The sequence below is a fragment of the Sinohyriopsis cumingii genome, chromosome 9 (genome assembly GCF_028554795.1).
Source record: "Sinohyriopsis cumingii isolate HCF-2022 chromosome 9, ASM2855479v2, whole genome shotgun sequence".
Classification (NCBI taxonomy): domain Eukaryota; kingdom Metazoa; phylum Mollusca; class Bivalvia; order Unionida; family Unionidae; genus Sinohyriopsis; species Sinohyriopsis cumingii.
The window spans coordinates 15,219,178-15,231,486 of NC_142969.1; the positions used below are offsets into that span (position 1 = coordinate 15,219,178).

The window sequence follows — 12,309 nt, forward strand, 5'->3', positions numbered from 1 at the left end:
TTCCCATACTTTCATTTTTCATTGTATGAATTTAGATTAGATATATTCTATATTCCAGACGCAATATTTAGTTCTCAGTATATGTGAAAGTACTTATATAATAAAGCATGAATTGGGAGAACAGAAACTGGTTTTAACAAGTTTTCCCTTTTTACTGATTTTACTGTGATTCCGGTGACATGTGAAGGGCTCGTTGTAAAAAAAGAAATGTGTTGCGTAAAATCTAACTTTTTGTTGATTGAATCCGCTAATTTAATGATTTCACATATAAACATATAGGAATAAAACAATATGAATTACGTTACAGCAATATTTTTCTTTTGTCATACCTACGAGTGTAATTCTATAAGAGTCTATATGGGGGCGTTATCGTTGTCATGCTCACAGCTTTCTCTTTTTATATAAAATAACGATGAGAAACATGAGCAGAGAAGCGAAATAGAATTTGATTTGAAAAGGATGCAAATTACCTGCAATCACCAAGAATAGGAAACAGACGGATGGAAGCGCCTTTTTCATTCTTAACAGCATTTACTCTTCAATCACTGAAATGTTTATAAACACTTTAATAATGCTCAATAATAATTCTCTGTTAGAAACATTCAAGGGTCAATAGATTTTTTTTTCAATCACTTATTAAAATCACCGAAACAGCTATATTTCATTTTACTAATTGTTTGCTTGAATAAAATAAATTTTAAAAGAATAAAAGAAGAATAAATGCCGCCTATCCCCCAACCCCCGAAAACATACCTCCTCCAACAAACAAACAAACCAAGTCACAGGAGTCATGCGAATGAGCTCATGCAAACATAAAGTACGACTATCATTTTCATTTTAGTATGTATTGGATAACGTTAAGTTATTATTATTATTATTCTTATTATTATTATTATTATTATTATTTGTTTCTGCCAGTTTTGAAAGCAATTGGTTTTCTAGGATCAGGAAAATCTTACATCGTAAAATATTCGTGCACGAATGCCCTTTACCTCACAGAAAAAAGTTCACAATGTACATGAAGATTAACTAGATTCACATAAATGCGATTTTCTTATGACATAACCAATACACAATGACAACCATCAAAATATGTCCAACACAAAATGCTACTTAGGCTGTGTTCTTTTATTCATCTTTTATTTTATTATTCTGTGAGTGAGTTCCAAGCATAGGTTTCACGCACTGACGGATATTTACGTTAATTTATAGCGGCAAAAAACCCACAGAAAAACACGTGACATTCCATTTAACTAACAGATGTGGTAGTTTTTAGAGTGCGGTCTAAAAGGCTAGTTCTAGTGCCATGCTTGTATGCTCATTTTGACGGAGCACCAATTCAAGATGCTGCAAATTCATTACGGTGGTAGCAAACGTTCTTCTCTTTCCTATTTGAGTGGCCAGAAAAAATATATAACTGAGGTACAGTAAGAATTATAAAGATTTTGTTTTTCCTTTATTTTTAAATAATAATAATAATAATAATAATAATATGATAGCATTGACTGAATTCAGCTGGTTGCGTGGGACTTGAAATCGGACGAGTTAGATCTACTAATGTTTCCACGCCTAAACGTGTTTCGACCATTACATGATTAGTGACCCACCATTACATATACAGGCCGTGATAAAAGTATTTCAGTCGATTAAAATGAGCAGGATATATCAGGATCTTTTACCATCACTTTGTAGAACAATGAAATTTATTCTAATTACGTCAGAACAAATATAACAACATTAGTGTTGCTGTACCAGAAAGCACAAAAAGGTAAAGTCGTCCAATGCAAGCCTGTGGTGGTGTGTAATATAAGTATAGTGACATTTAGTGTAACTTACATGGTATATGATAACATTATGCTGACATTTAATATAATTATCGTGACATTTAGTATAATTCTCGTGGTATATGATAGAATTATTCTGATATTTTTTCTGACATTTAATATAATTATCGTGGCATTTAACATAATAGTCTTGCCAAATAAGATAATTCAACGCATTTAATAATAGAAGATATTAACTAACCACCTGTTTAGCACTGTCTATTCACATAATTCCTACAACTTTCCCATAAAAGTTAGTTATTGTAGATGTATAAAGATTTTCTGGAAGAGGCAACTCACTTAAAACCACACAGAAGATAAATTTGACCTGTTGTCGTGCAAATCACACCATCGCGCATTCTCAAAGTGAATAAAGGATCAGAAACAATGAAGATTTTGAACAAAAAGTAGTTTCTATGTCACAAAAGAGGTTTCTAGGAAATTCGAAGAAAACAAAAGTAAGAAGCGTGCAAATAATGCTATTGAATACATTCACGTCATCTTGACTTTTACATATCTTAATATTCAACACATGCGGACTGGCGACCGGTGGGATGCGCGTTTGAATCGCATCGGATCCGGTCGGCTGCTCTGGTTTGTCCTTGAGTTAAATTTGCTTCAGTTGTCTTAGGCAGATAAACCAGTCCCAGATAAATCAGCCCCTCGCCCTTGATGATATTGATTTTCGGGTTAGGAGCTGATATAATAATAATAATAATAATAATAATAATAATAATAAAGACTTTATTTAGTGAAGGTAACTCAGTTACAGAAATAATCTACCTTGAGGCCTTACATCTATGTACAGTATATACAACATGATGTGAAGACTCCGGCTTGACACTAGATAATTAAGTGATTTTAAAAATCAAAGTATCAAGCCTGGAACATATGCTCAGGCATCTGTGAACACATAAACTTATATAAAATATAAAATATCATCATGCATTGAAAAATTCAACTGTGAAAATGATGCAAATTACAGAAAAGCGTGTGGTATTTATTGTACATGAACTGTTCAATTGTCTAAAGATTTCATCCATTTAAGGCATTTCTTATGAAAAGAAGAAATGCTACGAGCCTGCCTTATGTCACTGGGAATATTGTTCCATACCAGTTGACCAGTATATTGAAAACTCTTTTAAAACAATTCCTTCTTTGACCTTGGTATATTGTAATTTTTACTTCTTATGGCCCTTAAATATCACCTATTCATTGACAACTGCAATTATCCGTTGGCAATTTTGGTTGCACACATCGATGTACATTTTATAAACTTAACGGTATTTCTCGTGGCTGTGGAGCTACCGCTGGTTTAATTTTTTCTTTTGTGTGACACGTACATTATATTTCCGGAGCAAATCCTATGTTTACAAAATCCACCTTTGAATTTCGTGCTAGATATGGCTGTTACCAATTATCGACATGCGTCTAAAGTGTACGCGAGTTTGTTCAGGAATGATCTGCATGCAGCAAAACTGAACATTTTAATGAACAGGTGACATCAGACCCAGAACATCGTCCATCAGTATCAACATAGATTTGTGGGGTTGATTTATCGGACTATATTTGTCCCAGAACTAAAAACCGACTTATGTTACTGTACCGTTAAACAGAAAATAAATTCGTTCACTGCAAGCCATGTAGTGGTATATCATATCATATAATTATCTTGGCATGAAATACAATTCATCTTGTTTAATAATGTATTTCGTCTCAAATAATCACTTGATTGGGAGATTCCATCCACGAATATAATTCCTTAAACTTTTTCACAAAAGTCAATTACTGTAGAATGTCTATAGAATTTTGGGAAGAGGTAACTCGCTTAAGGTCATATACCAGCATACTGAATGTAATTTGATAGCAAATTCAGAATAAATAAAAGATATTTTTAAAAAAATGATCTTGAAGAAGGGGTAGCATCTTGTCCCACCCAGACACATTATCTTGCCACCAGGCCGATCAGTCCTCACAGTAACCTCGTAAAGCTGAGCGCCTAGCTAGGTAGCTGTTAGTACCATTTTTATAAGTCTTTTGATATGACTGGGCCGGGTTCGAACCCGCGACGTCCCGCATCCGCTGTAGATGCTCTATGTGCTAGGTCAACGGAGCGGTCTTTATATATAGTGGTCACATCGCTTCATTTAACCATTTCCTTCAATCTTAAGCTCCATCCTTCCATCCTTTCTAGCGGGGTGGGTGGGATGAATGAATGCATCAATCATTTAGATAGCTGATGCAAGAGAATTATGCGATGAGGACGTTTAAACGCTTCACGGGTTCGATTTTCCATTAACAACGTTCTAACCTGTATAGTTACAACTGTGCACCACCTCCCTCTATCTCTGTATATTATATGTATATATCTCTATTTAATATGCAAAGTATTAAACAATACACAGAAAGATGTCACAAAAGTTAATTTCTAAACAAGCTTATGAAATGAAAAAGCATTAAGATGTTAGTGTTATGACTGGTCGGCCTGGTGTCAGGATAATATGACTAGATGGGACATCATGCTACATGTCTGCGACATGATACCCCAGTGCTAGGTCACAGTAAAATGCCACGCTGCGGACATCGTAGCGATATGACTGAAAAATTGTTAAAAATATATTAAAAATCCAAATCACACGCACACACACACACACACACACACACACACACACACAAGTTGAGTCCCTCCATTCAAACATCCACCTCGCACGCTCCCATTTCAATCCCATACACACGTAGCATATGCCAACATTTATTAACAACCACATCCGGGTATCAATAGACACTCCTTCTGACTCAGTCAACTAATATGACGGAGTTTGAATTATAATTATGTGCGGCCATCGTACCACAAAGGACAATCCGAGTCAACATTATTATACGCATGTTATATTCGATGGTTAAATCAGTTAGTTGCATCGTGCCTTGTATTAAATGAATAAGTAATTAATACATCTCTAGCGATAACCAATGAGAAATCCTTCAAGTCAATGATTGCAATATACGAAGCTAGTTTTTATCAGCTATTGGTGATTCACTTCAAACATGGATGTCTGAGACCGAATATCTTTTTAACACAACTGCATTTAAATCAAATTAAATAAAGACAGCCTCAAGATGTTTTCGCGTATGACAAAAATCAAAGTATAGATGTTAATACAGAATTATAGATACACTCCAATATACACCAAACATATAGGTAAGTACTATCCCTGGAATATAGAAGAACCGTATATTCAAATGAGAATTCATTATTGGGTAGATATGCGGGTATGTCTGCTAAGGACGAATGCATATACCAAAGTCTTTGTCACATCACCTTTTTAGGTTATATGTGTGGATGGTCGAAACGGTATGCGGGTTGGCGCGTGCAGACAAGGGCGATGGGTGCCGTAACACGCTTCATCGAGTGCGAATTAAATTATCTAACCGTTATAATTTTTGTATTCGTTCAAGTAGTCTCCTGTTTCGTATATATATATATATATATATATATATATATATATATATATATATATATATATATATATATATATCACAACAGAGTATGCAATGTGGAAGCCCTGACGATTCTTATATTGTCCCATAATCTATTTCTAGTCTTTGAATGTACCCAAATCTAAATTTTGCATAATTTGCAGGAATAATTATTTCACAATATGTCCCCATACCATATTTTTACAAGTCTCTTATACTATTTTTTATCCAATGTCATAATTTTAGCTAATACATTTAAATTATTTCTTGAACAAATTTGTATTTTAAAACATGCAACGGTATTATCTGAATTACACTGACAGCTGACACTATAAAAAATTACAATCCACTAAAGGAATCTAATTTGCATCGGATGAACCTGAAAAGTGAATGGTCGTATTCACATTTTACCTATCATAAAAGAATTCATACATTCCGGTATTTTCCAAAACCGGTGACTTCCATTTATAATTATGAAATATGCGGACTGCGTTCAAGAAGTATTTATTTCCAACATTACAGAACTTTGGAACGCAAAATAACTAGTCATTCGCAAATTGAAGATTTGACAGTGGGAGTGCTCCACAGAGCCACAGAGCATGTGCATTTGGTATGTCTTAGAAAACCACGAGTTAATAGAGTTTTAAAAAGAATCCTCTTAGTTTAAATATCTGACTTTATCATGTCTTCACAGTGAACTTAAAAAGATTCCAAATATTTGGAAGCATTTGGTTAGTTTTGTTAAGACTCTTAGCTTAAACATGTGTCCGCCGAGCAGGTAGTCATAGGAATAATGAATAACAGAGAATCACCAGAACCGAATCGGTTTCTTAGCGGCAACAGTACGAGAAGTTTTAGCCGATTCCACAATCCAGCTCTTGAAATAATACACTTTGCCACCTGCATCTAGGAGCTAGTGCCATATAATAGTATTCAACTCGTATCAAACTACTACTGGGGAATGTCTCACTATCCACAAGGTCATTAAATTGCCACACCTTCGAAAAAGTTCGTTCGTTATTACAGAAGTCGCCTGAATGTCTAAAACAGGCAATACATTTAAGATCTTATATTGAAGGTAATATTATCCCAGTATTTTAATATCCACTATTGTAAAATCCAGTATTGTAAATATCACACCCGACTGTACACTTGGACTATACTAAAGCTTAAAATTCCAAAACTGAGGGATAACACGATCATCGGTGTAAGAATATGAAAATTAAACCACGTACAAATAATGACATAGCAAGGTCATTTTTAAATAATTTCATTTCAAAAGAGAAATTGCTCGAAATTATACAAATAATAATTTGTCATAATTTTTAATACAGTGAGGGTGATTTCAATGCTGCATAATTGTAGAGCAAACCTATTGTTGCTTGATATATGTTCAAAGAAGGGAAATTATCTTTTTTGTATTTGTAATTCATTTATTAACGAATGATAGTGCTTTGTCTTAAGTCATGTGAGTAGAAGATAACCTCATGAAATACAGTGACCATTTATAACTTTGATATTTATTTTAAAGTTGTCTGCAAATAATAAATATATAATAAAAAAAAAACAGAGAGAAGGGAGTTGCGCAAACTTTCCCGTAAATTTCTCGCTATTTCAAGTCAGTGAATCTTGAATGGAACTATCAAATAAACGATTATATCAATGAATTTTGAAAATGAAATAAAAAAACACCTGTGCTAAAACAACATAATATCGTGATATGTATTCAGACATACACTTACACAGTGTTACATAGCATTATTATGCACAGACACACACGCACACATAGTTACGTTTGTGCCAATGCATCGAAGTGTATTAAATTCATCAAAGTGTGTTCATGCATCAAAATGTATTCTGCAGGAGTAAGAAAGGCAGAGTCAGTTTAACAGATATTAGTTACTACATATTATCATTATTACTAATGACAAGTAACTCACCATCGAACTTCAGACTTTTGGTTCCTTCATCAAAGTTTACAAAAAATCTTCTATCAGTCTCTGAAAATTCCGTTTTGATGAAGATGATTACGGATTGAAGTGAACGGGTCTATTACATTCTGCAAGAATGATTCGCTCTTCATATAGAGTAAGACCACGCACGCCTGTAGAGGGCGATCTAGATCTTGAAAGGAACTTCAAATTTTGTTTTACTACAGACGAGCATTCTTGCGAAAACTAAGATGTCAGGACTTGTCGCATTTTTTCAACCACATGTAGGTCTACTGCACCTATTAGATACGATATAAACAACTTCACATGTCGTATCTTGTCTGGGAATATCACTTTTGAAATGAGCACTAAAATATGCTGTAAATTAATAAACACTATACAAGTGATAGGTAAAAGATATTGCTTTGCTTGAGAACTGAAACTCTCTGTCTGTCTGTCTGTCTGTCTGTCTGTCTGTCTCTCTCTCTCTCTCTCTCTCTCTCTCTCTATATATATATATATATATATAGAGAGAGAGAGAGAGAGAGAGAGAGAGACAGACAGACAGACAGACAGACAGACAGCGACACAAAAAGAGAAAGAAAGAGAGAAATTGTGAGGAAAGTTTATACAGAAATGTATAGCATGATGTATGAGTATTTAGATAACTATGCATGAATTAGGTATCTAACCGCAAGTATTGCCCTTGAGTTGACATAGAGAATGCACAACACTGTCATGTAGACTGTCCAAATTAATGAGTTGACAAAGAGAATGCACAACACTGTCATGTAGACTGTCCAAATTAATGAGTTGACAAAGAGAATACACAACACTGTCATGTAGACTGTCCAAATTAATGAGTTGACATAGAGAATGCACAACACTGTCATGCAGACTGTCCAAATTAATGAATTGACATCGAGAATACACAACACTGTCATGTAGACTGTCCAGATTAATGAGTTGACATAGAGAACACACAACACTGTCATATAGACTGACCAAATTATTGAGTTGACATAGAGAATACACAACACTGTCATGCAGACTGTCCAAATTAATGAGTTGACATTTCGTTTAATGCCTCATCCCTGGATTCTCCATCTGTATACAAAATCTGTGTTTGATATAAATTAACCAAATGTAATCAATTCAAAAATCATCTAGCTTGTGTATTATATGACATATACACCACTAATTCGTTTATTGATTGCCGGCAGCCATAAACAAAAATGTCCATGCCATACTCAGGGTTTGGTCGGGCGTGACATCTTCAAAAAACTTGAGATACGATGGAATATGAGACGAGTGTTATTCCTACAGGTACACGAATTCTCAGTTACCATCACCAACGATCAAAACTGAAATATTTTCTGTGGTTCAACAAAGAACTGTTGACACTTCAGGACTATGCTGAATACATTATACGTCATCACCTTCCATTTTGGATGTTCGTCGGGACTCGAACTCGAATTCATTAGAAAATTCTTTACTAGGACTTCAAATTTTTAATTCTTGGATTATTCTTGGATTATTTTTGGATTTGATTCTTAAAACCGTAATTTGTTTTCTTCTCGTTTTCACCTTTTTTTTGTAGGGAAATAAATTATTTGTTAAATTTTACAAATCGTGTTGTCTTCACTTTTTTCATGTTCCTGTTTATGAGAGCATAAACACGTAACAAAGAAATTGGGTTGCTCGTCCTTGGATATATGATTTTTGGCTAAAATATTTCAGAAAACTTTGCTTTTTGAAAATTGAATTCCCTATGTTTTTCGAAATTTTTTAAATCCCAAGTATTATTTGACAATTTTGAAATCTTTAGTGAAATCAGCAAGCTTTTTCCACAATATCATCAAAAGTGGAAATCTTTCTTTCAAATCCTACCCTGGAACAATTAGACCTTTTGAAACAGATGATTTGATCCAACTTGCCAGAAGATATGATCTTTCTGAGGCAAAGGCTTCCTTAACGAAGCAAGAAATAAAAAATATCTTGCTCCAGTATTTGGTAGAAAAGAATGTTTTGGATAAAAGTGCTTTGGTTTCGATCAGTAAGTCTGCATGAGACTCTGACATACAAGTAAAGGAATTAAAATTAAAATACAGGATGGAATTAGAGTTAAGGAAGGTGGAGCTTCAGAAACATAAAGAAGAAAAACAAATGCAGCTGCAATTGGAGAAAGAAAAAGAACATATGCAATTGGGGAAAGAGAAGAACAAATGAAATTATAGAAAGAGAAAGAACAAATGAAATTGGAGAAAGAGAAATAACAAATGAAATTGGAGAAAGAGAAATAACAAATGAAATTGGAGAAATAGAAATAACAAATGAAATTGGAGAAAGAGAAATAACAAATGAAATTGGAGAAAGAGAAATAACAAATGAAATTGGAGAAAGAGAAATAACAAATGAAATTATAGAAAGAGAAATAACAAATGAAATTAGAGAAAGAGAAATAACAAATGAAATTGGAGAAAGAGAAATAACAAATGAAATTGGAGAAAGAGAAATAACAAATGAAATTGGAGAAAGAGAAATAACAAATGAAATTGGAGAAAGAGAAATAACAAATGCAAGTGGAAAAAGAGAAAGAGCATTTGCAATCGGAGAAAGAGGAGAGTGGAAGACAAATGCAGTTACAAAAAGAACAAGTACAGTTACAGAAAGAGCAGTGTAGAATACAAGAAATGGAGCTGGCAACTGAAAAGAACATTCCTACGTTGCATACACATTCACATTTTGATGTCACTAAGAATATTAGGCTGCTGCCCCTTTCAACGAAAAATAAGTAGACAAACATTTCCCTCGTTTTGAATAAAATAGCGGAAAATTTGAAATGACCAAGGGAGCACTGGACTCTGTTACTACAATGTGTACTCATTGGTAAGGCTAGTGTTATTTACAATGCACTGTCACTAGAACAGAGTACTGACTATGACGTGGTTAAGGACTATATCTTGATGGGTTATGAGTTAGTCCCTGAGGCTAATCGACAAAGTTTTAGGAATTCTAGAAAATCAGCTGATCAGATCTATGTCGAATTAGCATGGGAGAAAGCACGACAATTTAATAAGTGGTACTCCTCTAGAAAGGTTGATCAAGATTATGAAAGTCTCAACCAACTTGCATTACTTGAAGAGTTTAAGAACTGCATCCACAGTGACAATAAAACTTATCTTGATGAGCATAAGGTCGAAACCTTGGAAAATGCTGCTGGTGCTGCTGACAAGTATTCTTTAGCTCATAAATTCCTTGTGTAGGCAAGTTTTCCACTCAGCAGTCTTTTGGTAGAAAAGTATTTCAGCCTATTAACAATATTACAAGCCCTTCTAAATCTCAGTATGGCAAAACTTCTAAAAACCAAGCTTCTGATAGGTTGATCAAAAATCATTGTCTCTTCCTACGTGTATATATTGCAAGAAGAAAGGACACGTTATTTCTGATTGCTTCAAATTGAAAACTAAGCATCAAAATCAAGACAGACCTATTTCACATACTCTTATTCCTAAGAGGTCAAGGTCACGGTCATGTAGTGAAAGAAATACATCTGTTGGGTCTAATAAACCCCATTTTGATTTTGTTATGGGGCAATACGAAACGTTCATATCAAAGGATTCTATATCTCTCTTGGGTGATTCGGCCAATCCCATCCCTATTAAAACTGTAAGGGACACAGGAGCTTCTCAGTCTTTTATTTTCAGGTACTTTGCCTTTTTCAGATAAGTCTTCTTTTAATGAAAGTATTTTTATTCAGGGAGTAGATTACGGCTTTGTTAATGTTCCTCTCCATTGTGTAAATTTGTCATCAGACCTAGTCTCAGGACCCGTGACAGTCGGAACTGTGTCTGCTTTACCCGTTGAGGGCATTCTTTTATTATCATGCACTGATTAATCTACCTGTAACTGTCAAACCTTGTTTGGATCAGAAAGTCGATCCAATTGAAAAAGAATTTCTTGATTTATTCCCAGCTTGTGCAGTTACCAGAGCTATGGCAAACAAAGCACTTGAGAATGATCTTGATAAGGAAAGTATTCCTTTAGCTGACACATGTATTGGTCAGGATTTTGATGAGGTCACTCTCACTCCTTGTTTGGATAAATCAGAAGGTATTAATCATATTGATCGTCTTTTAACTCATTTTTTTTATTCTAATCAGGGTGACAAACGACAATCACTTGTCATCGAATAGGAAAAAAGATCCTGAAATCTCCTGTTTGTTTCAAAGGGCCATTAGTGAAACTAAAGCCGTTGAAGTACCTGACTGTTATTTCATTAACAATGGAATTTTTATGAGAAAATGGAGACCTTCCGACGTACTTGCTGGTGACGAGTGGCCAGTGAACTATCAAACTGTAGTTCCGAAATCTTACAGACAGGAAATACTTTGTCTGGCCCATGAAATTCCTTTGGCTGGTCATTTAGGGATTAATAAGACTTATCACAAGATCCTGAATCACTTCTCTTGGCCAAAAATCAAAAGTGATGTTGGTAAATACTGTACATCTTGTCATACTTGTCAAATGGTAGAAAAACCCAATCAGAAAATACATAAGGCTCATCTGCAACCTATTCCTGCATTTGACGAACCATTTGGCAGAATAATGGTAGATTGTGTTGGTCTCTTACCTAAGACCAAGCCAAGTAACCAATACTTGTTGATCATAACGTGTGCGCCAGCAAGTTTTCCAGAGGCAATTTCTTTGAAGAATATTAATCTAAAACAATAGTAAAAGCTTTAATATTTTCTTTTAAAACTCAATTTGGCCTTCCCAAATCTGTCCAATCGGGTCAAGAGTCAAATTTTAGATCTGGAACTTTCCAGCTAATTATGCTTGAATTTGGCATCCAGCAATTCAAGACAAAAGTGAAATTATGGTTTGACAGAATTTCAATGGAGAGAACGGTTGAGTCTGGTAAAAGAGTTCTGTCTATCTTTCTCATTCTTCAAAATGTTCTTCAGATTAGATATTACGGCCCTTACAAAGTCAAGAAGAAAATGAATGAGTTGAATTATAATATTAGTGCTCCCGGGATCTGAATAAATTATAGGAGTACCATTATATTGAAATAA

The 12,309-nt window shown here is 34.4% G+C and overlaps 1 protein-coding gene across 1 annotated transcript in view; it reads right to left on the minus strand.

The window, feature by feature from the left end:
* The window catches only part of LOC149791309 (uncharacterized), a 134,489-nt gene extending 127,000 nt beyond the window's left edge, over window positions 1–7,489 (minus strand). Inside the window, exons 1-2 of the mRNA XM_089969840.1 lie at window positions 7,241–7,489; window positions 471–545 (exon numbers count right to left, since the gene is read on the minus strand). Of these exons, the coding sequence (XP_089825966.1) occupies window positions 471–531 (61 nt within the window). The 5' untranslated portion in view covers window positions 532–545; window positions 7,241–7,489. The remainder of the gene's footprint in view (window positions 1–470; window positions 546–7,240) is intronic.
* Between the last annotated feature and the right edge of the window lie 4,820 nt (window positions 7,490–12,309).